The sequence below is a fragment of the Aethalodelphis obliquidens genome, unplaced genomic scaffold (genome assembly GCF_003676395.1).
Source record: "Aethalodelphis obliquidens isolate GAN/ISIS:26980383/991018 unplaced genomic scaffold, ASM367639v1 scaffold90, whole genome shotgun sequence".
In the NCBI taxonomy this organism is placed as follows: domain Eukaryota; kingdom Metazoa; phylum Chordata; class Mammalia; order Artiodactyla; family Delphinidae; genus Aethalodelphis; species Aethalodelphis obliquidens.
Window position 1 is genome coordinate 1053155 of NW_020838034.1, and position 25256 is coordinate 1078410.

General features: G+C 45.8%; 2 protein-coding genes across 13 annotated transcripts in view; one reads left to right on the plus strand and one right to left on the minus strand.

Annotated features, from left to right (window-relative positions):
• Nucleotides 1-25256, plus strand: part of TDRD10 (tudor domain containing 10) — a 93758-nt gene that overhangs the window by 20172 nt on the left and 48330 nt on the right. For 8 of the 12 annotated variants that reach the window (XR_003430402.1, XM_027094963.1, XM_027094964.1 and 5 more), the window contains exons 1-4: nt 18689-19669; nt 23109-23137; nt 23469-23548; nt 24499-24557. Coding sequence is in view for 11 of the 12 variants with exons in the window: in XM_027094963.1 (XP_026950764.1) it covers nt 18710-19669; nt 23109-23137; nt 23469-23548; nt 24499-24557 (1128 nt within the window). In the remaining variant the exon portion in view is untranslated. The other 4 variants (XM_027094973.1, XM_027094971.1, XM_027094974.1 and 1 more) reach the window with 3 other exon arrangements.
• Nucleotides 547-18634, minus strand: SHE (Src homology 2 domain containing E). Its single transcript, XM_027094975.1, has 6 exons — nt 18003-18634; nt 15183-15309; nt 6184-6486; nt 3730-3886; nt 3163-3282; nt 547-1745 (listed from the first exon to the last, which is right to left on the minus strand). Exons 1-6 carry the CDS (start codon nt 18606-18608, stop codon nt 1559-1561), a joined length of 1500 nt encoding a protein of 499 aa, XP_026950776.1. The 5' UTR covers nt 18609-18634; the 3' UTR covers nt 547-1558.

The window sequence follows — 25256 nt, forward strand, 5'->3', positions numbered from 1 at the left end:
AGCGAATATTTACTAATCTCTAAATCATAATAGTAAAATGATTACTAATAACTAGAAGGATATGTTTTCCTAAAAATTAACCGAATCAACATTTCTTTTGTGTATTTAACATTAGTTACAAAAGTTAACTTTTCATTGATGACAGTCAGCACATTTGCATCTGGACCAGTTTCAAGAACCAAATTACAAACCCCAGAATACAGAAACATCTGCTCAGTTGTAATTATAGAGCCACTCACTGTAGCCTTCTCACAGTATGCCATTCCCACAGTTTTTTTTTTTCACAGTAAGTACATTGGCGATACAAGTTCACAATAAATGATAATGGTACTATGAATATTATTTTAATATCTTTAAGCAGTAGTAGATAGAGAAAATGCCAGTCTTTTAAAATATTTTTATACGGTGCCAACCGGTCTGCTTTGTACAGCATGAGAGAAACTTTGCAGGTTTTAGAGACCCAGGTCACACAATCATATCCTAGAGTTTATGTATATATACATATACATGCGTGACTTGTGGGATCTTAGTTCCCCAACCAGGGATTGAACCCCGGGCCCTGGGCAGTGAGATGTGGAGTTGTAACCACTGGACCGCCAGGGAACTCCCTATATATATATATTTTTAAGTTACTCTAAAATACAAAGTGAATCCAATTTTAGGGATAAAAATTAAAAATGGCTCCAATAACTAAAATGAGCAAAGGTGAAACAAAATATATCAGAAGTTCTGTATAATTATTCAATAAGAAAACAGCTGTTGAGCTTTGTAAATTTTCAGATTTGTTAAAAATCAGAAATGAAATCTTCGTTGTGTATTTTATTCTGTAATTCAGAATAATGGTAATGCTGCCAATGCTTAATTATGTTGGTGATTCTTAAATCAGAGGCATCTTCCTTCTTATTTATGCTTATATTACTGATTTGCTGAAAAAGTCCACAGAAATTGAGAAAACACAAACTTTCTTAATAATCCTTTTGCCAGACCCTACAGTTGTGAATTTTTATGGACTCCGGAGCTGAACTAGGACCCTCAAGAGAGAAATATAGCTTTCTCCAAAGTGCCCACTATTTACGTATTTTCCACTGTTCGTGCTTTTCCCCCAAGAAGGGGTCCCGTATTACATGCTCTTTGGGTCCACATGATCATTTTTTGTTGTCTTATGTAAAAGCCAAGTGCATTTTTGTTGGTTTGTTTGGAGACCAGGTATTCCACGGAACAACTAGCACATTTTTGGAGAATCTTAATATTTTTGGACTCCTGACTTACCTTTCCTGAGGGTCACGCCCCGAATAGAGCACCCTACTCCAGGACTGGAGGCAACTGGTAAATTATGGTTTCTCATTGTAGAACTACTTAGCAAGGAGAAAAGGGACAGGTCAGTAACCAAGTGTCATGGAATGGATTCAAGGCCGAAGACTTTTGGACTCCTAAATGAAGCGTCCCGCTTCCTCCAAAATATCATGGTGCAGTCCAGCCTTGTCCCCTGAGATACTGGTTGGGTGCTGATGCCCTCCTAGGTGTGAGAGGCCCCGCTGGGGCTTTTGGTGGCTGAACCTTAGTGCAGCTTGCTGTGCACCGGGTAGAGCAAGGTCATATGTTCTGCCCCCTTGAAAGGCAGCTTCTCGTTGGAGTAATAGTGTACCACTTCCGGGATGCTGTCAAAGACAGCACTCGTCTGATTCAGGGTGTACTTGTTGTCTTTGGTCTGAGCCACTATGATGTGGACACATCCTTGACTCGTCCTGGAACAAAACCAAAATTGAGGAGAAGACATGAATGAGTGAGCAGAGGGATCCCTCCCCACTGAAAACAATCTCAGCCAGATTCACAGGCGAACAGGTTCCCATCCATTCCTGGAACTGTGATATTCAAACAGAAAAGCAGTCAGCACTCCAGTGAAGCTCTCAGAAGCTTCACAGCCCTCAGCTAGATGTGTAGCACCCCTTGGGTTGTTTATCCTGAATACACACAAGTCATCAGGCACTGGACCAAAAAGAAAAAAAAATGTCCAGTCCCTCCTGGCCCCCAAATTGCCAAACTAGTGCTTAAACCCAAGTATGAGACCACGAAGGTGAGGTTTAAACTCACTCTCTTTGTCATGGCTAAAAGGACATGTGTAAGGTTTCCTCCCCAAAGAACACATTAAGAATAATAATAATAATAAAACTGTTTCCTTCCTCCCCCCACGGCCAACCCAATCTGGAAAGACTGTTCCTGGTTGTGTATAATGACAGCTGGCACCGAAGGCTCAAAGATCTAATCCACGAGCACCAGTCTCAGGAACACAGCAAAGCTATTCCTGGTATTGTGTATCTGGTGGCCTATCCCGTTTTCTGAGCCATGCTGCTCCCCCCGACAACCTCTTATCCCCTCCAGTCTGATTGTTTCAGCTGCAGGGGCTCAGCTTCCTCAGGAAGGAAATGCTGTTAGGGCTCTTGACAATAATCCTCCAATATAGCACCACTGAACTCGCAAGAGCAAGGAGAATTTCCATGACACCAGCTCCACCAGGCCTACCAGGCCAAAATGAATGTTCTGTGTACAACTGGGCAGGGGAGTCATTGCAAGGCAGTGTTTCCTTTTTCATCAAAAGAAACTAGTACCAAAATTGCAGCTGGCATTTTGACAATCAAGGGATCAGATTTATTAAAGTCCCAAACACTAGGGAATAAAAGAACCACTGAACTATCCTGTTAGAAATTATTTTTTTTATCAAGAATTATTTCTCTGCTGAGAGGACCTACTTTAGATCACGTAATGTAAGGCAGAAAGTGATCAATGTACAACAGTAATAAAATAGGACTCTCTTTATCATAAGAGGTATTGGGACAGTTACCCAACACCAATTCGGTATTCTTTTTTTGTTTTTGGCCATGCCATGCGGCTTGCAGGAACTTAGTTCCTCAACCAGGGATTGAACCTGGGGCTACACGTCAGTGAAAGTGCTGAGTCCTAACCACTGGACCGCCAGGGAATTCCCCCAATTGTGCATTCTAATCAGAGCATGTCTTACTCTGTTGTCCAAGCAAATGCATCTTATTTTCTGACAGTACATACCCCTGTGAACCACCTTCAAAGTATAGCTTTTTTGCCTGGTCATCTACCCACGATAGGAAAGTCTCCTCTCCTGCATCCGGACAGGGAGGCTACGATACTCACTTTAGTGCAATGGAGTACCTACTGGTCCCTGACTCGCTGTTTCGAACCAGGTACCCAGCTTCTTTGCAGGGTTGTAGTCGACTCTCAGCCTCAGCACGGGTGATGGCACCATGATACCAACTGAAAAATGGGGCAGGGGGAGAAACCATGAGCATCAAGATACCAGTCCAGACAGGGCATCATTCCATAAAGCATTATTTGAAATGAACTTCTAGTGAAAGCTCAAGAGCTGGACTAGATCCTGCTTCCCATTGAAAATAGACAAAATGAGATGTGGGTAATCCTGGATCACAAAACCTATCAATCACCTAAGAGGGAGTTAACAGGGCTAGTGTCATTTTAAAAGTTTTCACTCTATGCGGAGGAATGGAATTTGAGATCAGGTTCTGGGGATGCAGTGCATTCTCTACTCTGCACAAATGCACTGGGCTTTGAAAATGGGTTTTCACTAATAAGTCTCACCCAGACAAGTATTCAGCACCAAAAAGAATCATGTAAAATGGTCCAGTGTGCCCCGACCAAGTTCCCGGTCATTGTGTGTTACACGTATCTGTGGAGGAGACTCACGGCTGCTTCTCCAGTGGCAGGGCTGGGTCCACTCTTTCCCCCTCACTGTGGTCAGAGAGGGTTGGCTTCAAGATCTTCTGGGTCCAACTCTTCTGTCGGTGGTGCTGCCTCACTGTCTCCTCCTTGACGGAAGGTCGCTCAGAGCCTTCAAACTGAACTGGAAGGAAGCCTCCATTTAACATCAGAGGCCACTGAGGTGACCCACGTAAACTTCAAAGAAAAGACCTTGTCTGCCTCATCTTAGGAAAGAAGCTTTTCCCCCTCTTTAATTTGAGCTAAAATACATTGCAAGGGATTTCCCTGGTGATGCAGTGGTTAAGAATCCGCCTGCCGATGCAGGGGACACAGTTTGGAGCCCTGGTCCGGGAAGATCCCACGTGCCGTGGAGCAACTAAGCCCTCATGCCACAACTACTTAGCCTGCGCTCTAGAGCCTGCGAGCCACAACTACTGAGCCCTCGTGCCACAACTACTGGAGTCCACACTCCTAGAGCCCGTGCTCTGCAACAAGAGAAGTCATCGCAATGAGAAACCCGCGCACTGCCATGAAGAGTAGCCCCAGCTCACCACAACTAGAGGAAGTCCGCGTGCAACAACGGAGACCCAACGCAACCAAAAATAAATAAATAAAATAAATTAATTTAAAAAGATACTGCAAAAGGCCCTGGGATAGCTGAGCTCCTGCTGTCTTTGATATCTGATCATACTGTTAGCATCCACATGCAGCCACTTTTTCTGCAAGATATTTATTAATGTAGAACAGTTTTAGATTATGAGAGGAAACCACTTTAGTATATTTCAGCATGTTCTTTTTTTTTTTTAAAGATTTTTTCGATGTGGACCATTTTTAAAGTCTTTATTGAATTTTTTATAATATTGCTTCTGTTTTATGTTTTGTTTCTTCTTGGCCATGAGGCATGTAGGAGCTTAGCTCCCCGACCAGGGATCGAACCCGTACCCCCTGCATTGGAAGGGAAGTCTTAACCTCTGGACCACCAGGGAAGTCCCTTCAGCATGCACTTATAAAAAACTCTTTGTTTTGGTATATTTAGAATAAGAGACTAAACAGAGTTACAGGTAATCACTCCCTGCAAGAGTGCATATCATTCTTTGACACCAAATGAAGTTTTCACTGTGAAATAATAAAGACAAAAATCAACTCAGAAAAAAACTACTAATAGTGCCTTAAAGATGCTATGACATCTAGGTTGGATAGAAGATAAAGAGATAAAATGAGCAGCATCTAGCACTGTAGCAGGTGCCCAGCAGAGATTTGTGGAAAACAATTCTAAAATAAGACAAAAACTGATTTGGGGGTGGGGGAGGGAAGCATTGGGAGTTTGGGATTAGCAGATACAAACTATTATATATAGGATAAACAACAAGGTCTTACTGTATAGCACAGGGAACTATATTCAATATCCTGTGATAAACCATAATGGAAAAGAATATGAAAAAGAATATATATATGTATAACTGAATCACTTTGCTGTACAGCAGAAATTAACACAACATTGTAAATCAACTATACTTCAATAAAATTATATAAAAAAATTAAAGCAAACACAAACAGAAAACCTGACTCAAATGTTTGCTATCGAACAAACTACCTTTTCTATTCACCCTTTACATTGACTATACTTTTTGTTTGTTTGGCTGTGTGGCTTAAGGATCGTACTTAGTTCCCTGACTAGGGATCGAACCCGTGCCCCCTGCAGTGGAAACACAGCATCTTAACCACTGGACCGCCAGGGAATTCCCTACACTGCCTACACTTTTAATCAAAAACATAGCTTTACTGTTAGAGGGAAAAGATAGCCCTAACTTTTAAAATCAAAGGCAAAAGAAATTCGGTGGCCAGGGAGAAGCAGGAGGGAGAATTACCTTTAATAACTATTGACAATCTACTTATCAACTTCCTCTTAAGTTATTAAAAAAAGTTCATACTTGAAGAATTGATTCCTTCAGGAGGATTTTTGACAGGAAAAAAAAGCTAGCTTCCTCCAGCTTTCCAACCACCTCTCCTCTAATCCATTTGATCCACTACTGGCATCTTATAAACAGGGATTTTAACAGGTTTGAAGAGTAGCACCAAGTAAGAGTTAGAAAAAGCTGCTCTCAATTTGATAGCTTTGGTGGTGATTAGATAAGGTTTTTCAATAGTGACTTAAGGCATTTCCAAAATAGTCGCGTACTGCCAAGATAAAGGAAAATAAAGATACCCAGAAGGATACAGGATACATGCAACATTAAGGGCTCGTCTTCATTCCTGGTCTTCCAACCATAGCCAAATTCTCGTTTCCCCATATCATCAGATTTCTTGGGAAAAGAGGCTTGCAGTTGAGGAACATAAAGGAAAGAGCCTTGGCTGCAAAGCCCCGGCTGCGGCTGGCGGGGTTTTCCATCAGGGAAGCAGAAAGCAGGAGGGAGCGGGGGGCGCGGACCCAGCCCTCACCCGACAGCGCCCGCACGATCTGCTCCTTCTTCCACTCCCAGGGCTGCTCGTACTCGGCCGCGGGCCTCTCGTCGTCCTGGGGCAGCCGCGCCTTCCGCTCCGGCCCCTCGGCGCGCGGGCCGCCTTCAGCCGCCGGCTCGTAGGGCGTGTCGTACAGCTGCGGCGGCTTTCCCAGCAGCTCCTTGGAGCTCCGTCTCTTGGCCAGCGCCTCGGGCTTCGTGCCGTTCTCCCCTGGCTCACAGGGGCTGTCGAGCAGCTGAAGAGCCTTCACCAGAGGGTCTTTGGAACCTCGTCGTCTGATTTCTGAAAAACACACACCATTCACAATACTTTTGAAGAAAAGGTGTCACGGAAGCCCGGTGATGAACCCAGTTACCACTGCACCCCCCACCGACAGGTCTGTCTGGTTGAAGGTGGCCTAGAACGCCTGGATTGTTCCTTACTGGGCTGATGGCTGCCCAGCTGGGGGAAGGGCCCTACGACTTCTTCCCGCCAGTTGCCTGAGCCAGATAATAGGATCAAGCCAGATAATAGGATCGAGTCCAACGATTAGGGGATCACAACCGAAGACAGGCCTGCCTCTGGGGCTGTGCGCATGCAGTTTGGAGAAGTGGCCTCAAGGCAACCTGCTCCACAACTCCCGGTCCCCCTGTCTCCTCTTGAGTGTGGTTCACCTTCAAAGCGTTTACATCTTGTTAGGAAGCTGTGATCAAAGTATGTTCATAAAAATTGAGTGTTTACTATATTCAAGCACTGGGCCACCACATACACTGAGGTAAGATCTTTATGTGCGTCAGAGTTCTTGACTTCTAGGCGGTTTCGACGTAGTGACATATTCACAAATAATACTTAACAGGCTAACAACGACAGAATAAATAAAAGTAAAAGGAGTTGGGGGAAAAACAACAAAAATAATATCTCAAGAGCTAACATTTAGCCATAGTGTACTATGCATTATGCATTTTTCTAAGTGCACTGTAATTTTCACAACCGCCCTATGAGATAGGTTCTATTAGTTCCCTATATAACAGAAGAGAAAACTGAAGCACAAAGAGTTTAAGGAAATTGCCCAAACCAGTAAGTGCAAAGCCTGGATTCAAAAGCAGGAAGTTGGGCTCTAGAAGCCATACTCTTAGCCACCACACTTGGACTGACTCCAAGTGGAAGAGAAATGGAAGATGCATTGACTTTGATAGAGAAGGTCATTTCCAGTGGAGGAAGCTGCATGAGTGAAGATATGGAGGTGGGAACCAGAAAGGGCTTGTTCCCATCAGGGGGAATCGAGAGAGAAGTTCAAAGGACAGAGGCCAAGAGAGGAGAGGGGTAGCGGGAGAAGAAGCTGGAAAAGTAGGCAGGACAGGCACCAAAGTGCAGACGTTTTAAAAGCCAGAATTAAAAAGTTTATATTGTGGAGAACCATTGCTAGTTTTTAAACAGGTAATAATAATTATATTTGTGATTTGCTGGAAGATAACTCCAACACAGTGTACAGGATAGAATAAAAGTATGGTCTGAACGGAGGCACAGAAATGGATGCAAAAAACCGGATGCAAATCAACCAACCACCAGCTAACCAGCCGGCCAGCCACAGTGGGAAGGAAGAAGCAGCGTCTGGGGACTGACCAGCTTGGGGCCCAGAGGCCTTGGCAGGTAGAGTCAGCGATGACTAGAGTCTCTGACAACCAGAGCTGGTGATATAGGCCAACAGAAGCATCATGCTGTGGTTCCTCTAAATGCCCATGAGGAAGCCTTCAATCCGTCCACCCGGTCACAATGAAGGAGGACTTTTCTAACACAAACATCTCACCTCATCACTTAACACCCAATAAGTTCTCAAATGTCCACTTACAAAGTGCAAACTGCTCAGCATGGCATGGGACACCTTCTGTGGTCACATCACTGCCTCCCTCTCCAATTTCTTCTCTCAATACCACCCTATCCCTGAACCCCTTAAAATCCAATTCTTTGTTCCAACCAAACGGAACTTCTGAAGTTCCCTGCACACTGCACTGTCTTACACCCACCAGTGTTCCGGTGATCTGCCAATCCTTTGGAGTCTAGCCTAGCATCTCCTCCTCCTTCTTGCCTACCTTCTCCTCCAGTGCCCCATGCCCCCAGGTGCCACCGCTTTGCCAACCCACTCTCACCTTACATCTCTCTCAGTGTATGGATTTATTTGTTGATGTGTCTGTATTTCCAATTTGGTGGAGACTGCCAGGCCAGGGACCCCCATGTCTTGTTTGACTTTGTAGGAAACAGTTGTGCTAAATAATGGTTGGATGGATGGATGGGAGGAGAGAGGGAGGGGAAGGAGCTCTAGAACTTCTCCAGGCAGGTGACAGACGGTATGGACCTGGAGCCTGGCAGAGAGATGAAGGTCAGAGGTACATGTCAAGGAGTTACTCACAAATGGATCATTGTTGGTATTGTGAGAATGAAAGCCATCGCCAGAGAAAAGGAGGCTGATTGAAAAGGAAAGAGGATCAAAGGCAAAATCTGGGACTTCTTCAGTTAAGGGTGGTTGGAAGAAGAGATGCCACCAAAGAAGACTGAGAAGGAATGGTCAGGTAAGGAGGAAGAGGATCAGGAGACTTACAGTGCCATAGAAATGAAGGAAAGTGAGACTTTCTCCAGGCAACTGAAAATGGGCATGGTGACACTCTATAGAGAAGGATCACTGACTCCATAAGACTTCTACAACAAGGAAAGGATACATTCTAGGGAAAAGTTATTAAAATCAGGACACTAAAGTCAAAGGGGCAGAATTTATTTGTAGGATGAGGTTCTAATTCTGCTGGATAGGGCCCCTTACTGCAGCCGGCTCCAATCCTATAAAACTGCAGTTCTAGTGCATTAGAATCACCTGGGGGAGCTTTAACAAATACTCATGGCTGGGTCCCATCACCACAGGTCCTGACTGAATTGAGCTGGGGTAGAGTCTGGGAGTCAGAGTTGCAAAAGCTCCCCCAGGTGATTCTAATAAGAAGCTAAGCCCGAGAAGCACTCCCACAACACCTGGGTCCCCACAGTCCCCATCCCAGTTCCTCCTGCCCTCCAGAGCTAATCTTATCATTGCTAGCCCCAGCCCAAGGAAAAGGGTCCTCCTACTATCAAAAACTTCCACATCCGAATGTGAGAGTTAGAAGGACTATTCCCCATCACCAGGCCAGGAAGGTGCCTGGGGTTATTTGAGGTCTCCTGCATCTCTGGTTCAAGCCTCTTGACTTTCAATCGACAGTCTTTTTTCTTCATGGCTTATTCTAGATGGAGTTATGGAAAACAAGAAACAAAAAACTCACTCTACTCTTGGTTCAATTAAGATAAGCCTGGAATTTATGAAAAAGAACTTTTCTACAGAACTAGGAAAGAGGAAAGAGAAAACACAAAGGAGTTCAAAGGACTAATTTAGAATTTTAAAGTTTCTGATCAAAACCTAAGTTTACCCTCAGACTGGCATAGGCTGGGGAAACCTTTCCTAAGGTCCTTGCTTCAATTCTGTCCCAGTCGAACAAAATAGAAAAAGGCTTGACTCCAACCTTAAGATAGAAGGAGTCCTGCTCACAGGAAATTTCAATGAGTTTGTGTTAAAATGATGTACAGTGATTAGACTCTTGAGTTCTTATTACACATGTATTTGGGTTTTTACTTTTGAGATGAGGCAGCACTTGTATTCCTTCTATTTCATTTTATTAATTTTTTTTTTGGCTGCACTGCGTGGCATATGGGATCCTCGCTCCCCAACCAGGGATTGAACCCGTGCCCCCTGCAGTGGAAGTGCAGATTCTTAACCACTGGACCACCAGGGAAGTCCCAAATATATGATTGTTTCTTTTCTTTATTTTTGGCCACACCACGTGTCTTGTGGGATTTTAGGTGCCCGGACCAGGAATCGAACCCAGGCCCTCCGCAGTGAGGGCGTGGAGCCCTAACCACTGGACCGCCAGGGAATTCAGTATTCCTTCTATTTTAGATAGTCACTGCACACTTAGAGCTCTGGGAAAAACACTGGAAAGTCTACAGCTGAGAATGTTCCTTCCCAGGATGATCCTGGGATTGGGCAAAATCTGCAGAGTATGATCATCTTTTTAAACAATGTTTAATTACGGGGAAAAATAGGGCTTGAGCGCAGGGCCTATCTGCCCCTTCAAGGGGAGTAACCTTCCAGTCCCTTCCAGCACCTGGCTGCCCCCAACCTGAGGCGCCATAGAAACAGAAACAATTGCGGGGGCTGCAAGCCGACCCTTCCTGCAGGGAGAATAGCCCCTGACGTGCAGAGCTGGCTCCGAGAGGAAACGAGCCTGAGAAGGAGGAAATGGCTAGAGGAAGCTACGCCCTGGCTCTGCCGATAGAGGCCATTTACCACGGCAGACAACAGAATACAGCCAACGGGCTGCAGATAAACACCCATCTCACCAAGGGCTGAACTGAGGCCTGACCTGCACCAGTTCGTATCTGCAACTGGTTGCCGTGAAACATAATACTGGCCGAAAATTTTCCCTTCTCAATTCCCAACTCTCACTGTACCTAAGTATGCCATCTATATTTTAAAACATCAGCAAAAGACTAAGACTTTCTCTTGCTAAATTAATTCTAGTTAGCAATTAATATTCCCCTATACTTGTTCAGAATTCTCTTTGAAAATGGAACTCTCTCTCCAGAGTGTCTAAATAATTGTGATATTTTTCACATATGCATGTACCAGGCGTGTTACACCTGCAGCTCAGTGGGGCCTTATCATAATGCAGCAAGAGATGTGTTGGCCCATTGTCACAGGTGAAAAGACTGAGGCTGTGTAGTAGTCAGCAGGGCAGCCATTCACTACTAGCTCCAGAGCCCATGCCTTCTCTATCATAACTTACTTTACGCCTCAAAGATTTCATGTAGAATGCTAGTTACAATTTCTGTAATGTACATTTTCCCTTAATCCATTCCATGTATTCAAAACATCAAACTTAGAGTCTCATAAGGCTCTATGTTTCTCTTAGAATCAGCAATAGGGATCTTTTACCAATGTTTAAATTTTGATTTAAAATTAATATTCTCCTGTCGAACAAATCTAAATATCTGAACAAAAGCAGATGTAATTCAGAAGTCCTGAAACTTAAGTTTAACAAGCAAACTATAGACAAAGTAAATAAATCAAAAAGTCTTCTGTTTCTATTTTTTCCATCATGGATAATTTTTTAAATGGAGACTGAAAAAATGAGGTTCTCCTTTAGACTTGACTATCTACACCAACCAATAAAACCATTTGGAGGCAACAATAAAAACTTAAAAACAATCTGTGACCGGAGCTCGGTAACTAAAACCAAAGGGTGTTGGATGACCTGGTATCCCCCCTCTCCAGCTGCATAACTTGGACAAGTTATTGAATCTTTCTGAACCTTGGTTTCCTCATCTGTAAAACAGAGCCTTCTAACACCCACTACACAGGGTGGTAGGATTTAGTGGGGTAATGTGGCAACTTGGCACCTAGTAGATGCTCGACTTGTGTGATACCAGCTGCAGAAGGAATTATCATGCTGAATGCTGGCTCATCTTAGGGAACTTCTAAAGATCCTCCCAATGCTAACGTTTTAATCTGGTGGCGAAAACTTATCATGCTAAATTAAGTAGAATGTTTCTGCTAATTATTTAGCTAAAATGTTCCTGCAAATCTAACAGAACAACAACAGGTTTAAACTAATATTGCCTTGTACTGACTGTCATATCTTTATTAACAATCCTTTGGAGACATCTAAGTGAGCATTTATTCATAAATTTATAAATCCTTAGCTTTTAAAAGTTAAGAGCAAAGTTTTGGGCAGGGGGGAATCCAGGGAGCCTGGGTCCCCTAAGCCTTGGCCATAGGAAAGTAATAAATGCCTCTATTTCTGTTCCTTCCTCTGTTCCCTGAGGCAGACGGTGATTCTTATTCTCCTCTTCATGGCTAAGTGCTAAGTGACGTATTTTCCGCTCTGTTAGGTCTGTTTGCCCCTTGGGTTGTGAGGTCCATAAGGACATGGGTCCTGTGCATCTTGTTGCCTGGATGCCCAGAGCCCAGCACAGGGCCGGGTGCATGGTAAAGAAATGCCTAGGAAATATCTGATGGTTGTTACAAAATACCATCATGAACAGTGTTCTATACATCCAAGATATTGTTGAAATCAGGCATGTTACTTCCACTTCACAGGTATTAAAAAGGCAGTACTGGGAATTCCCTGGTGGTCCAGTGGTTAGGATGCCATGCTCTCACTGCCGAGGGCCCGGGTTCAATCCCTGGTCGGGGAACTAAGATCCCACAAGCTGCGTGGCATGGCCAAAAAACAAAACAAAACAAAACAACACACCCAAAAAGGCAGTACAGAAGTTGGGTGCTCCACAGTTAAATCATATTCTTCAGAACCCTCTCTATCTCCTGCTGAAATAAACAAAATCCCTAACATTTCTCAAGAAATGTGAGACATTTCTGAGCTTGGACTTGACAACCAAGCCCACAGGGAGCAAACTGGACAGAAAAAAGTAAAAGGTTTAAAAAAAAAAAAAAACCCACCCAGCAGCAAATCTTTTATTCCCAGCTTCCGATAAACCCACTTCCTGTTATTCTGTCCAGCTGTGTAACCTATGCGTAGAATAAGAGGTATATTCTCTTATACCTTTGTGATATATATTTTTTATATATATACAGCACATAAATATATATCACAAAGCACAAAGAAGGTACTTTGTGATATATATTTTAAATGAAGGACTTTTTAAATTCACCAATATTTTTTAAAAGAGCAAAGGAAAAAAAGCTAGTAATTCTTAAATGTTAGTAATTTAAATTTTTAATAAATTTGAATTTATCCTCCAATTGAATACATTAGTTTTGTATTACTAAGTAAATTTATTCAGATAAACTGTTTAAAACAGAGCCTGGAACTTAATAAATGTTCAAATATTAAATGCTAGCTACTACTATTATTACATTTATTTCGTATTGGACACTTTGACTTTTATTTTTTTAATTTTTAAATTTTATTTATTTATTTTTTGGGGAAAAGCAACAAGTTACATATCAACTTTTGACTTTTAAATACAACTTTCCTTGTGAGTCTGAGTGGAAAGGTGTCTTGCTTATATGTAAAGTTTAAACTTTTTCATACATCATTTCACAGGTCCTGAGGCAGCTTGGTGTAGAAAGCAGACCACCCAGTCTGGAGTGGGAAGATCTGGGTTCCGATTCCTGCTCTGTCTCTTGAAGAGTCTTACGAACATAGGAGAGTCAGAATCTCTTTGATCTTATTTTCTACCCTGTAACAAGGGGGTAGTATGAGGGTCCCCTAGTTTCAGGGTTTTGTGGTGGTTATATGGGGGGAGAAAAAGACATTCACTTTTAAAAAGCAAAGCACTTTCCCTATTATCAGTGTTGCTCCACAAAAACAAAAAACAAAAAACCTGAGATAATATAGATAAACTACTTACTCCAATTAAAGAGAAAGAGAGGAATAAAAACCAAAGGACAAAGAAAGGTGAATCAAAACAAAACATTAATTTTTTGCTTTTTTAGAAAATCTTTTCCCTCAGTTTTATGTAAAAGAAAATCTTTCCTCCTATTCCTTTCAAGCCTCTGATATTTTTTAAAATTCTGACTAAGTTCATTTTCACTTCCTTTCATTCACAGATTTCATTAGAGGTCACAGTCCAGTGACCTTCAGGGTCACAGCCTGGTCAGGGTACACCCTTCCCAAATGTGATGCCTTATCTCTGTAAGCAGAGAGCAGGAAACAGAGCAGTGCTTTCCTGCTGCAGCTCAGTCTCACTCTGAAGCCTGTCTTGACCCTTCCAGGGTGCTGCAGTTACCCTCATGCTCAACTCTTCTGAGACTATGCTTATGGAGCCTGAGCTTACAGCTTTTCCATCTGTTTTTAAACAGAAGAGACAAAGTCTTTAATGTGTGACCAATTATTCCTTTCCCAGGCGTGAAACCCACGATGTTCAAACAAGGCTCCCTTGAGTCAGTACTTAGAAACTGCATTTTTTCATTACAGATTAAAGAATGTTTTAAGGAAAATTAGGTGAATAGATAACTTACTCTAAAATTGCACAAATAAATCTAAATAATTAGTTTTTAAGGTATTGTTTACACAACTTAAGAGAATTATGAATAAAAGGGAAAAGTGTGACACAAAAAATGACAGTGATTGCTCAACTCACAAGTCGGAATTATTCCAACTTGAAAAGTTACAAGAGTAGTCAACTTTGGTTTTAGGAGGTTTGCCTTGAGTGGTTTGGCTCATGTCAGTGATTAATACTCATGCCTTAGTAATTAAATTTTTTTCCTCCAATATCGTAAAGCTTGTTGAGAAATCAATCCTCTACTATAAAACAGAGGATCACATCATGTCTGCAACTTTTTTTTTTTTTTGCGGTACGCAGGCCTCTCACTGTTGTGGCCTCTCCCGTTGCAGAGCACAGGCTCCGGACGCGCAGGCTCAGCGGCCATGGCTCACGGGCCCAGCCGCTCCGCGGCATGTGGGATCTTCCCGGACCGGGGCACAAACCCATGTCCCCTGCATGCATCGGCAGGCGGACTCTCAACCACTGCGCCACCAGGGAAGCCCTCTGCAACTTTTAACAACTTAAAGTACTTTAAGTATGTGTTAGTCCCTTGGTACAGATTTATGACTCCCATTATGGATGTCAAAGCTTTGAAAGTGGCCAAAAAGTGTATTTAAATAATCTTAAAACTGAAGATCACATTCTGAGCAGATCTGCAAATTCACAAGTGTCATTTTGCATAGAATTAGAAAAACTTTAAAGACTCCCACAAATTCTAAAACTGAAGGACAGAAAACCATTAGGGATGTTAACCAGATATTTTGACTTTAGTTTTGAGTCTAATTTCTGTTTCTTCCACTCAGCAGGATCTGGTATAGTCCCTTCTCCCCTCTTCCCAAAATACACACTGGTGATTATTTTTACTACGTTCTGAGTGTGAGATTTCAGTCTGTATAAAGCAGCTCCTGGTTACAAACCTGTTATCATTTGCTGTGCATCATAGGGTTCCATGTATCCATCATTCTCCCCTACTCTTTCTGCATCCCTTTGGCCTTTCGTCCGTTTAGCATCATAAGGGTCAGCGTAGTCTTCTAAAATGATGACCTGTAAAAGAACCAGACAGGGGAGTTGCTAAGGACTGTCATATACCAGAGTGACAATGGTATCAAAAAGACTGCTAAAAAACCTGCAGACCCAAAAAGAGGTCAAAATTTCCAACCAGTTCTGAAGAGCTTTTGCACTTGATTACACTATTATCCACCCAGTTGGACAAACATCTGGTTTATTTTGGTAGTATAATTGATTGGCAACAATCCATCTAAATTATCCTGCTTATCCCCAAGGCTCTTTTCACCTCCCTCTCTCTCCCCAAGCAATAAGGCATTTGCTGGTTAAAGTGTAGCAGGGGTGGATGGCGGAAGGTGGAAGATGTCTATGGCTTTAGAGCACAAAAAAATGAACTGGTCTACTACATTTTCCATGATTTTGTTTTTTTTAATGTCAACCAGTTGAGCAATAAAGTCATGGTTAAGTCAGCCCATCACCCACTGATACTGAACACCCACCAGCACTGGCTAGGCACTGAGAGGGAATAAAATAAGACCAAGACTTACTTTTTGTCCTCAAGGAATTTGTAACAGCTCTAAAGAGGCAGGCTTCATAATAAGAAGCCTAAGAAATAGGTCAGAGCTGAAGAGTATTGTGGGAGTTCTAGGTTCAATAATTTATAGGCAGACTGATTCTCATAGACTACGATCAGATAGAGTTTTGATCCGTATTTGCTACAGAAAGCATCCATCCTTCCAAAAATAGAAAAGTGCCTGGGAAGGTGGTGTAAGTGCAATAGTTCTGTTCTGCAGCAGCTGGGTGACAATGTGGGCGCTTAGGGAGCCTGAGCTTGACAGGTGCTTCTCAGGGAGGAAGAGTTTTATGGGGAAAAAAGATATATTCATTTTTAAAGCACAGCACTTTCCCTATTGTCAACGTGGCTCCACAAATAAACAGCTAGGATAGTATAGATAAACTACTTATTCCAGTTAAAGAGAGAGAGAGGAATAAAAACCAAAGGTGAATCAAAATTAAGGGAGGAAGCCCCAGGCCTTGGTACAATCTCTGATTACATACTCCAAAGAGTTCATGGAGAAGCACCACTGGAGCTGGCAGAAGAATCCAGCTAAACAGGGAGAAGTGAGGAGGAGGGGACAGCCTGGATGAGAGTCCTCTTCCTGGGAGGAGATGGCCTAAGAAACTTTAGACATCTCGAAGCGACGACCAATAACCGGGCAATCACTGCAGAGGACTGTGATTACCATTCACTCCCTCACTCCATTCTTCTTGCCTGAACATGTGTACTGCATCCCCAAGGTACAGCGAGGAACACGAAGCATGATACTCAGTGCTTGGCTGCAAGGTGCTTATGATCTAGTTAAACACATGGAGAGACCACTGACTAATGTCTGGACGAGCTGATCAGCTTTCCATGGCTCTCCTGGCAGTGTCTGGCAGGGGGGTAGGTACGCTGTAAATACTTGTGGACAGAATAAGTGGAGGAATGAATAGAAGTGCCAATGCAGACACACGTGGTATGTGCTACCACTCCTGACTCTATCCGGGTGGGCCACATGTTTGAAGACCGGGCAAGAGAAAATTAAAGTTCTCATGACAGGGAAGTGATCGGCTGGGCTGGAGTCTGAAAGCTGGGTGTAAGCTCTTCTCTCTCTCCTTCACACGGAACAGCAGACTTAAAAACAAACGAACGGGGACTCCCCTGGTGGTCCAGGGGTAAAGATTCCACCTTACAATGCAGGGGACAGGGTTTCGATCACTGGTCGGGGAACTAAGATCCCACGTGCGGGGCTACTGAGCTCTCGCGCCTCAAACTACAGAGCCCACGTGCTCTAGAGCCTGCGCACCACAACTAGAGAAGAGAAAACCTCCTGCACGCCACAACTAGAGAGAAGCCTGAGCACTGCAACTAAGACCCGACGCAGCCAAAAAAAATAAGAAACAAACAAAACCCCAACTCATCTCTGTAAGAATGAGTGGGTCTCTTCACATGTTCACACTCCTTTTCTTAACTGTCTCACATTGGACAGCACCCAGAAAACCTCCAGTGTGTAAGAAGCAGGAAACACCTTCTGTCCTGATCTGTAATTTCCCTTCAGGGCATTTCCTTGTCCTACTCTGTAGCCTCCGCAGTCCTTAGAGCCCTGTGCCCCTTATCCTATATGGCTCCTGCACAGTGAATGTTCATGGGATGAATGAAAGAGGGCTGTAATCTCGTGCTGCTAGTGAAGGTCTGAGAAACCCTTTACTGGGTTGAAGTGCAAAGAACGATGGCGCTTCCAAAAAGCAGAGAAGGGGGGGCAGCTGAAATCAGTACTTAAAACAGTTTAGAGGTTACCATTCCTTAAGCTCAAGAAGGATAAAATTTACACACAAATCTAGCTTTGCAATTCCCCTGGATTTCTAAATTAAAATAAACCACATCTACAAGGGGATCACATTTAACAAAGCACCCAACTGTCTCATTCACTTATTCTTCTAAAGTGATAAAATTAAATGGGAAGTACATTTCTGCCAAGTTCCCCAACGCCAGAATGAGAATTTTTCAAGATTAAAAAAAAACAAAATCTATTTTAAATGGTCACTTAGGAGTCAAATGTTAGAGGGGGTAAATACATCCTCACCTTCTCTGAGGTATAAAGAACCCTAGAGTTTAGCGGGTTCACGATGCTCCCTTCCCACTGCTCCGCTTCAGTAGGGGAGAGGTGGTCCAAGGGAGGTTGTATTCTTACCGTGTCTTGCTGCTTAATAATCTTGCCCTTGTCCAGTTCGGGTCCCAGGGAGGAAGGCGAAGAGGACGCGGAGGAAGAGCTGCTGTTGCTACTGCTGCTGCTACTACTGCTGCTGGGGTAGTTGCTCTTCCCATTCTTCTCCTGAGTATCCACCTTGATGAGCCTGTTGATGTAGGTGCTGCAGCCTGAGCTCTTGGCCGCGCCCCGGTGGGGCTCCTCCTCGGTGGCGCGGGAGTTCTTGCGGCCCTTGCCCGCGGCGGCCTGAATCAGACCCTGCAGGCTGTCTCGGGACAGTCGGCTATCCTTGGGGGGGCCGACCCCGGCCCGGCTGCTCCCCAGCTCGGCCGCCGAGTTCTTTCGGCCCTTGCCCGGGGCGGGCCCCGCGCCGCCCGCCTCCGAGTTCTTGCGCAATTTGCCGCCTCCCCCGCCGCCGGGCTTGGCCCGCTCCGACACTGTCTTCAGGTTCAGGGGGAACTCCTTGAACCACTTGGCCGCCATGAGGGGGGCCCGGCCGGCGCGGCTCAGGAGCGTCGTGGCCGCGGAGCAGGCGAACGAGGAGGCCCAGCTTAGACACGGAGAAGCGCCAGGGGCTGGGGGCCACTGCATTCCCCGGGGCTGGGGCGCTAGAGGCCGCGGCGAGGCCCCGCGACGGCTGCTCCGCTCGTCCCGGGCCGGCCGTCGCCTACACCCCGCAGGGTGGGGCCCCTATGGCCCGGGGAGGGGTGTTCGGGGCGCCGAGCGGGCGGGCGCGAGCCGCCGCTCCGGACACGGACGGCGACAGGCACGACGCACCGGGGCCCCGCCCGAGCTCGTCTTCAGCGCCTGCACGGCCGGGGGCTACGCGGGTCTCTGGGGGCGGCGGGCGCCGGGGGCTTCCCCTGCGTTTTCCTCCCGAAGTGGGAGAGGCCGGGCCCACGGAAGCCCGGGGACAGCCCTGCCCACACTCCCGGGGACCAGGGGAGACGAAGCGGAGGCGGCGGGAGTGTCCCCGGCGCCGCGACGGACGGTGGGCCGCCAGCGGGCAGCCCGCCCTCTCCGCGCGCCCCTCCCCTCCGAGGCTGGCGCCTCCCCGCCCGCCACCTCCCGCCCAGATCCGGGGGCGCCGGGGTCAGTGCCTCTGCAGAGGCGGGTCCGGGGTGCATGTTTGGGGGAAGGTAGCAGCAGCTCTACGTGCTGCCGGTTGCGCCCGCGTGGTTAGGGCCCCCCACGTTTTGGGTAAGCAGCTCCCCATCTGCACTGAGCCGGTCTCGGCCAGGCGCTGCCTTCAAACGCAGCCCAAGTGCTCCACGTGCACCTCTCCTACCCAGGATGGGAGCCCCTCCACTCCTAAAAGAGCTAGGCGCGCGCCGCTGTCACTCGCTCCACTCTCTCTGCAAGCATATTTTGGGTGTGTGTGTGGGGGGAGGGTGTCTATTAAAAGCGGGAGCAGGGCCCGCGGACGCTTGCTCCCGAGCCGGTGCAGTTACCGTCCTAGCGAGCACTGCTGGCGCGGCGCAGCTAGCACGCAGGTCTTCCCGCCTGGCCGGGCTGCAGCCGCCCGGGGATTGGCTGCGGAGGGGCGGCCCCGCCCCGTGCCCCGCGGGCGTCGGAGGAGTAGAAGCGCGCAGGAAGAAGGAGCTAAGGCTCAGCGTCTGGGCTGCAGGCTGGATGTACCTGGCAGGGGCAAGGTACAGCTTTTTGGTTCCCGGCCCCGGGCTGCCGGGCGGACGGTGGCGGGGACCTGGGCGTTGGGAGGCATTTGTGGAAACTGCACCTCTCATTTCCCCTCCATGGTGGCGGGGCGCGTGTTACCCCTCGGAGCTTGTCGCTTGCTCTCGCCAGGTGCGTCTGCAGAACTAATTTTTAGTGGGGTTGGTGGGTGGGAGTGGATACCAGACTGAATTTAAAAACTTTAAATTGAAAAACTTTTTAGCTTAAAAAACTGAACGTGCTGTTGAGGCTAACGCAATACGTTCTAAATCCAATACAAGCCAGGGGGACTGAATGATCCTGGCCACTCATTGGCTTCATTTGTGTGGGCGTTGGTTTGTGAGGTGGAGTGGCAAAAGAAATGCTTGCTTATTCCAGCCATTCTTGAAAATGTGCCTTACCTTTAAAAAAAAAAAAACTTTATTGAGATATAATTTGCACACCATAAAATTCACCTGTTTTAGGTGTACAATTAAAAGGTATTTAGTATATTTACAGTGCAGCCATCACCACAATCTAATTTTAGAACATTTCCCTGTTTAGAGCATTTGGGGCGCCAAAAGGAAACCTTGTTAGCAGTCACTCCTCATTCCCCGCCGCCCCCCCCCCCCCGCCCCCAGACCTGGGCGGCCACCAGTCTACTTTCTGTCTCTACAGATTTGTCTAGTCTGGACTTTTCATATAAGTGGAATCATACAATATGTGGCCCTTTGTGTGTGGTTTCTTACTGTAGCATCATGTTTTTGAGATTCATCCATGTTGTGGCATTTATCAATATTTTAGTCCACGTATATTGCCAGATAATATTCCATTCTTTGGGTATACATTTTATTTATCTGTTCATCTGTCAATTGATGATCATTTGAGTTGTTTCTTGTTTTTTTAAATTTAATTTGTTTTTGGCAGCGTTGGGTCTTCGTTGCTGCATGTGGGCTTTACTTAGTTTCTTTCTTTAGTTGCGGCCGGGGCCACTCTTCCTTGCGGTGCGCGGGCTTCTCATTGCAGTGGCTTCTCTTGCTGCGGAGCATGGGCCTTAGGTGTGTGAGCTTCAGTAGTTGCAGCACGCAGGCTCAGTAGTTGTGGCACAAGGACTTAGTTGCTCCGTGGCAGGCATGTGGGATCTTCCCCGACCAGGGATCGAACCCGTGTTCCCTGCATTGGCAGGCAGATTCTTTAACCATTGCGCCACCAGGGAAGTCCCTGAGTTGTTTTTCTTTTGGATATTGTGAACAATGCTGCTGTGAATATTTGTGAACAAGTTTTTGGTGGACATCAATTTTAATTTATCTTGAGTAGATACCCAGGAGTGGAATTGCTGGGTCATATGGAATTCTCTTTAACTTTTTGAGAGACTGCCAAACTGTGTCCCAAACGGCACCACTTTATATTCCCACCAGCAATATGAGGGTTCCCATTTCTCCACATCTCAACACTTATTGTCTGTCTTTTAAATTATAGCCCTCCTAGTGGATGTGATGTATCATTGTGGCTTTGATTTGCATTTCCTTAATGGCTAAATACGTTGAGAATCTTTTTCATGTGCTTATTGGACATTTGTTTATCTTTGGAGAAATGTCTATCAGGTGATTTGTCCACTTTTAATTGGTTTATTTGCATTATTATTATTATTTTGGCTACGCCAGACTGCATGCAGGATGGTTTCTCTGACCAGGGATCGAACCCAGGCCTCTGCAGTGAAAGCGCCGAATCCTAACCACTAGACCACCAGGGAACTCCCTATTTGCCTTATTATTGAGTTGTAAGAGTTCTTTATATACTCTTTGTCTTTTTTTTTTAATAAATGTATTTATTTTTGGCTGCGTTGGGTCTTCATTGCTGCACGTGGGCTTTCTCTAGTTGCAGCAAGCAGGGGGCTACTCTTCGTTGTGATGCAGTCTTCTCTTTGCGGTGGCTTCTCTTGTTGTGGAGCACGGGCTCTAGGCGCCAGGGCTTCAGTAGTTGTGGCTCGCAGGCTCTAGAGTGCAGGCTCAGTAGTTGTGGCGCACGGGCTTAGTTGCTCCATGGCATGTGGAATCTTCCCGGACCAGGGCTCGAACCCGTGTCCCCCGCGTTGGCAGGCGGATTCTTAACCACTGCGCCACCAGGGAAGTCCTACTCTTTGTCTTTTTAAAAACACAAATAAGACACTTTTCCAGACCAAGCAATAGAGTGGAAGCTCATGACTTTTGAGTCATGTGGTTTGAATTCAAAAAACAGGCTTCTCTATTTATGAGCATAAATTAAGTGATCTCTGACAGACTACCAGATTATGGTCTCTGAGCCTCCAGGACTTCATCTGTACTGTGGGGTAATAATGGCAAGTTCTGAGAGTTTCCATGAGGATTAAATGAGACAATGTACATTAGCTGTTTAGTTAGCATAGCACCTGGCAGGCCCTTAAAGGCATCTTTGAAAGATTTATGCTGGGCCCTTGCTTGGGAGGTGTTGGTGCCCTCCCTGTTCCAGAAGCCCATAGGTTTTTCCAGGGATTACCAGGAAATTGGGAGTAACAGCCATAGCCTGATTCTGCCCATAAACCTCTCTATTTTTATTCATCAATACTTAAGCCTTTTAATTATCTTAACCACTGTTAGTTCTATTTAAATTTAGTTGCAACTAAAGCGGTTTCCTCCTGCAGCTGGGAACAATTTAGAGGACAGCGTTACTACTTTCTTTTAAAATTTAATGTTTTAATTTTTGTTTCTCCCAAAGTAAAGAAAAAAATTCCTTTAAAATGACTTTGACAGCCTTCTTACCTGCAGGAAAAGAACCAAGGGCTGATCTGTCATGCCTCTGCAATGAAGCCTCCATGAAAACCCAAAAGTATGGGTTCTGAGAGCTTCCGGGTTGGTGAACACAGTAGAGATTTGGGGACAGTGACGCACCTAGAGAGCATGGAAGCTCTGTGCCCTTTCCCTGTACCTTGCCCCATGCATCTCTCCCATCTGGCTGTTCCTGAGTTATATACTTTTTAAATAAATGGCAATCTAGTAAGGAAATGTTTCTCTGAGATGTGAGCCACTCTAGCAAAGTGATGGGACCCAAGGAGGGGTCGTGCGAACCTCCAGTCTCTAGGTGGTCAGTCAGAAGCACAGGTGACTGGCATCTGAAGCGGGGCAGTCCTGTGGGACTGAGCCCTTAACCTGTGGAATCTGATGCTATCTCCTGGGTAGACAGTGTCAGAACTGAGTTGCATTGTAGGACACCCAGCTGGTGTCTGGAGCAGTGCTTGGTGGTGTGGTAAAACTGCTCCCCCCCTACATCGGAATTGGTGACCAGAACCCTTAATAGGTTCTGGGGATTAAGATACGGACCGCTTTGCTGGGGGGCATGATTCTGCCTGCCGCAGTACCTATTCAGTAATGTGATGCTGAATGATCCTGGCATTCCTCTAACTGTGGCTGGTTGGCTTTGCAGGAGATCCCGTTGGAAAGAAACTGCAGCATGTAAGTTGTTTCCTTTTGCTGATAAACAAGCCTCCTTCCACCCCACAGCCTTCTGTTCCTTCTCCTCCTGCCTCCCAATGCCCAGAGCTTAGGAGTCAACCCCAGCATTTCTCGCCTGTTGATTCTGACACTAAATGTGCTGTAACAATTAGCGATTAAAAAGGTCCAGTGGAGGGCTTCGTGCTTGGAACCCGAGTCTGGAAGGAGGAAGGGAAACCCTCTGTCAGGAAGCGGGTATGGAGGCTTCTGCCGGGCCCTGCTTGTTATGCCCAAACTCCTTCTGTTGGAGTTTGCCTTTGGGAGGTGCAATGCTAAGACCTGTGTTTGACAGGTCCTGGAGCAGCAGTGACTTCGGACCCTCTGCTGAAGTATTTGGGAAGAATGGAGTGTTGGAGGAACAGAAATTTCCAAGTGAGTTACCTTGGGGGTTTGCTTGGTGCTGGGACGCTCAGTCTATAACCTGGATCCTAATTAATCTACTCAGTTTCTCTTCAAGCATGAAACCTGAGATCCTGCCCTTGCTCCAGTCACCACGTTTCCTTTCACGTGAGGGATGCATCCCTCTGCCGCACACTGTGCAGACCCTCAGGCGCTGTTGCGCTGGCTGCTCCTAACCCCATACTTCTCTTTAATCCTTATCTCCTCCCATTTCACCCTCCACCATCTCCAAAGTGATCTTTCTGCAACCTAGCCGCGTTGATGTCACCTCTCTGATTAAACCCTTCACCTCCTTCTCACAGCCAGTGGACTCTGCTGAGACTGCTGTGGGCAGCAGTCAGCAATTTCAGCAGTTGGCCTGGCCTGCCTTCTTCCTTCTGCTCTCGCCACTCACCCACCTGCAGCGTGCGTCTAGCTATTCCTGACTCCAGGCAGCCTCCCAGACGCGCGTCTTTTCGCATCTCCATGCCTTTGCGTGTGCCCTGCCCTCTGCCTGGATTCCCTTCTGCCTCCCTCCTGCATTAACCCCCACTTCCTTCCCTCCTTCAGCTGAATGTTAACTTTGAAATACTACCCACTTTGGTCCTGAAACTACATAATACCCCATTGGAAGCGCTGGATTCCTGGTGTGCTGATGACTCGCTGTCCTCCCAACCCCCAGAGAGAGAGTACGCTCCTGCCTTGAAAGCAGTGATATCCAAGGCCGACACTTAACACTGGACCACTCCCATAACCCTGATAAGTGTTTGCTGACGATTGAGTGCTGTATAACCCTTCACTGATGGGGGTGGGGGGGAATGTTTGTAGGGGACTGTGTGTGTATGTTTTAACCTTGAGGAAAATGTGTCACTTATCACATGTTCTAACTCCTCTGAATCCTCTAGCCTTACACCTGCCTTCTTTTTGGCTATTTTTCTTCTTAGGATTCAAGAAAAGAGAGACACAGGTGTACATTGGCAATCTCCCGCTGGATATCTCTGAGGTATGCTTCACTCTCTGTGAACGGTTGCTTCTTATCTTCTTTGGTCTCCCCCATATGACTTAAACCTGCCAGTAACAGTTTTACCAGTTTTAAAAGGTATTTTAGAGCTACGAATGTGCAAGCAGTCGCTGGTTGGTGACTGCGCTGACCAGCTCACAGCCAATTCACGGTTTGCCTTGGACTTCCCACTTTTAGTGTGGAGCATCCTGCATCCAACCATCCATGTAAACCTGGATGGGCGGTCACCCTCCTTATCGCTGTGAATGGAGGGGCAGCGGTGAGGCAGCTTCCCTTTAGGAAGGGGGCCTTGTGAGGGTTCAATTGCCGATCCTTTGGTCATAGGGAGCAGTGGGGTCTCGGCCAAGAAACTACACTCATTTCACTTTGAAATGAACCAGTTCAGTCAGTTGGCTGTGTACTTAGGGAGTAGAATAGAAACAACCATATTTGACCCCCGGAATCTTCCTGTCTATTTGGGGAGGCCAGACCACCAAACCTGAAATAATTATAGAACAACATAAGTACTTAAAATTTGTAATAAGTGCATTTGAAGTATAGATGAGAGAACGGAAGTGTAATCTACCGATTTGAAGCATCCCCTGCCTTTTAAATTTTTTTGGAGCATTTAAAAATTTGCGAGCAACGCAGAATAATGTGCCTGAGGCTCACTCAGCACACTAAAAGATAACCCGGTCCTTG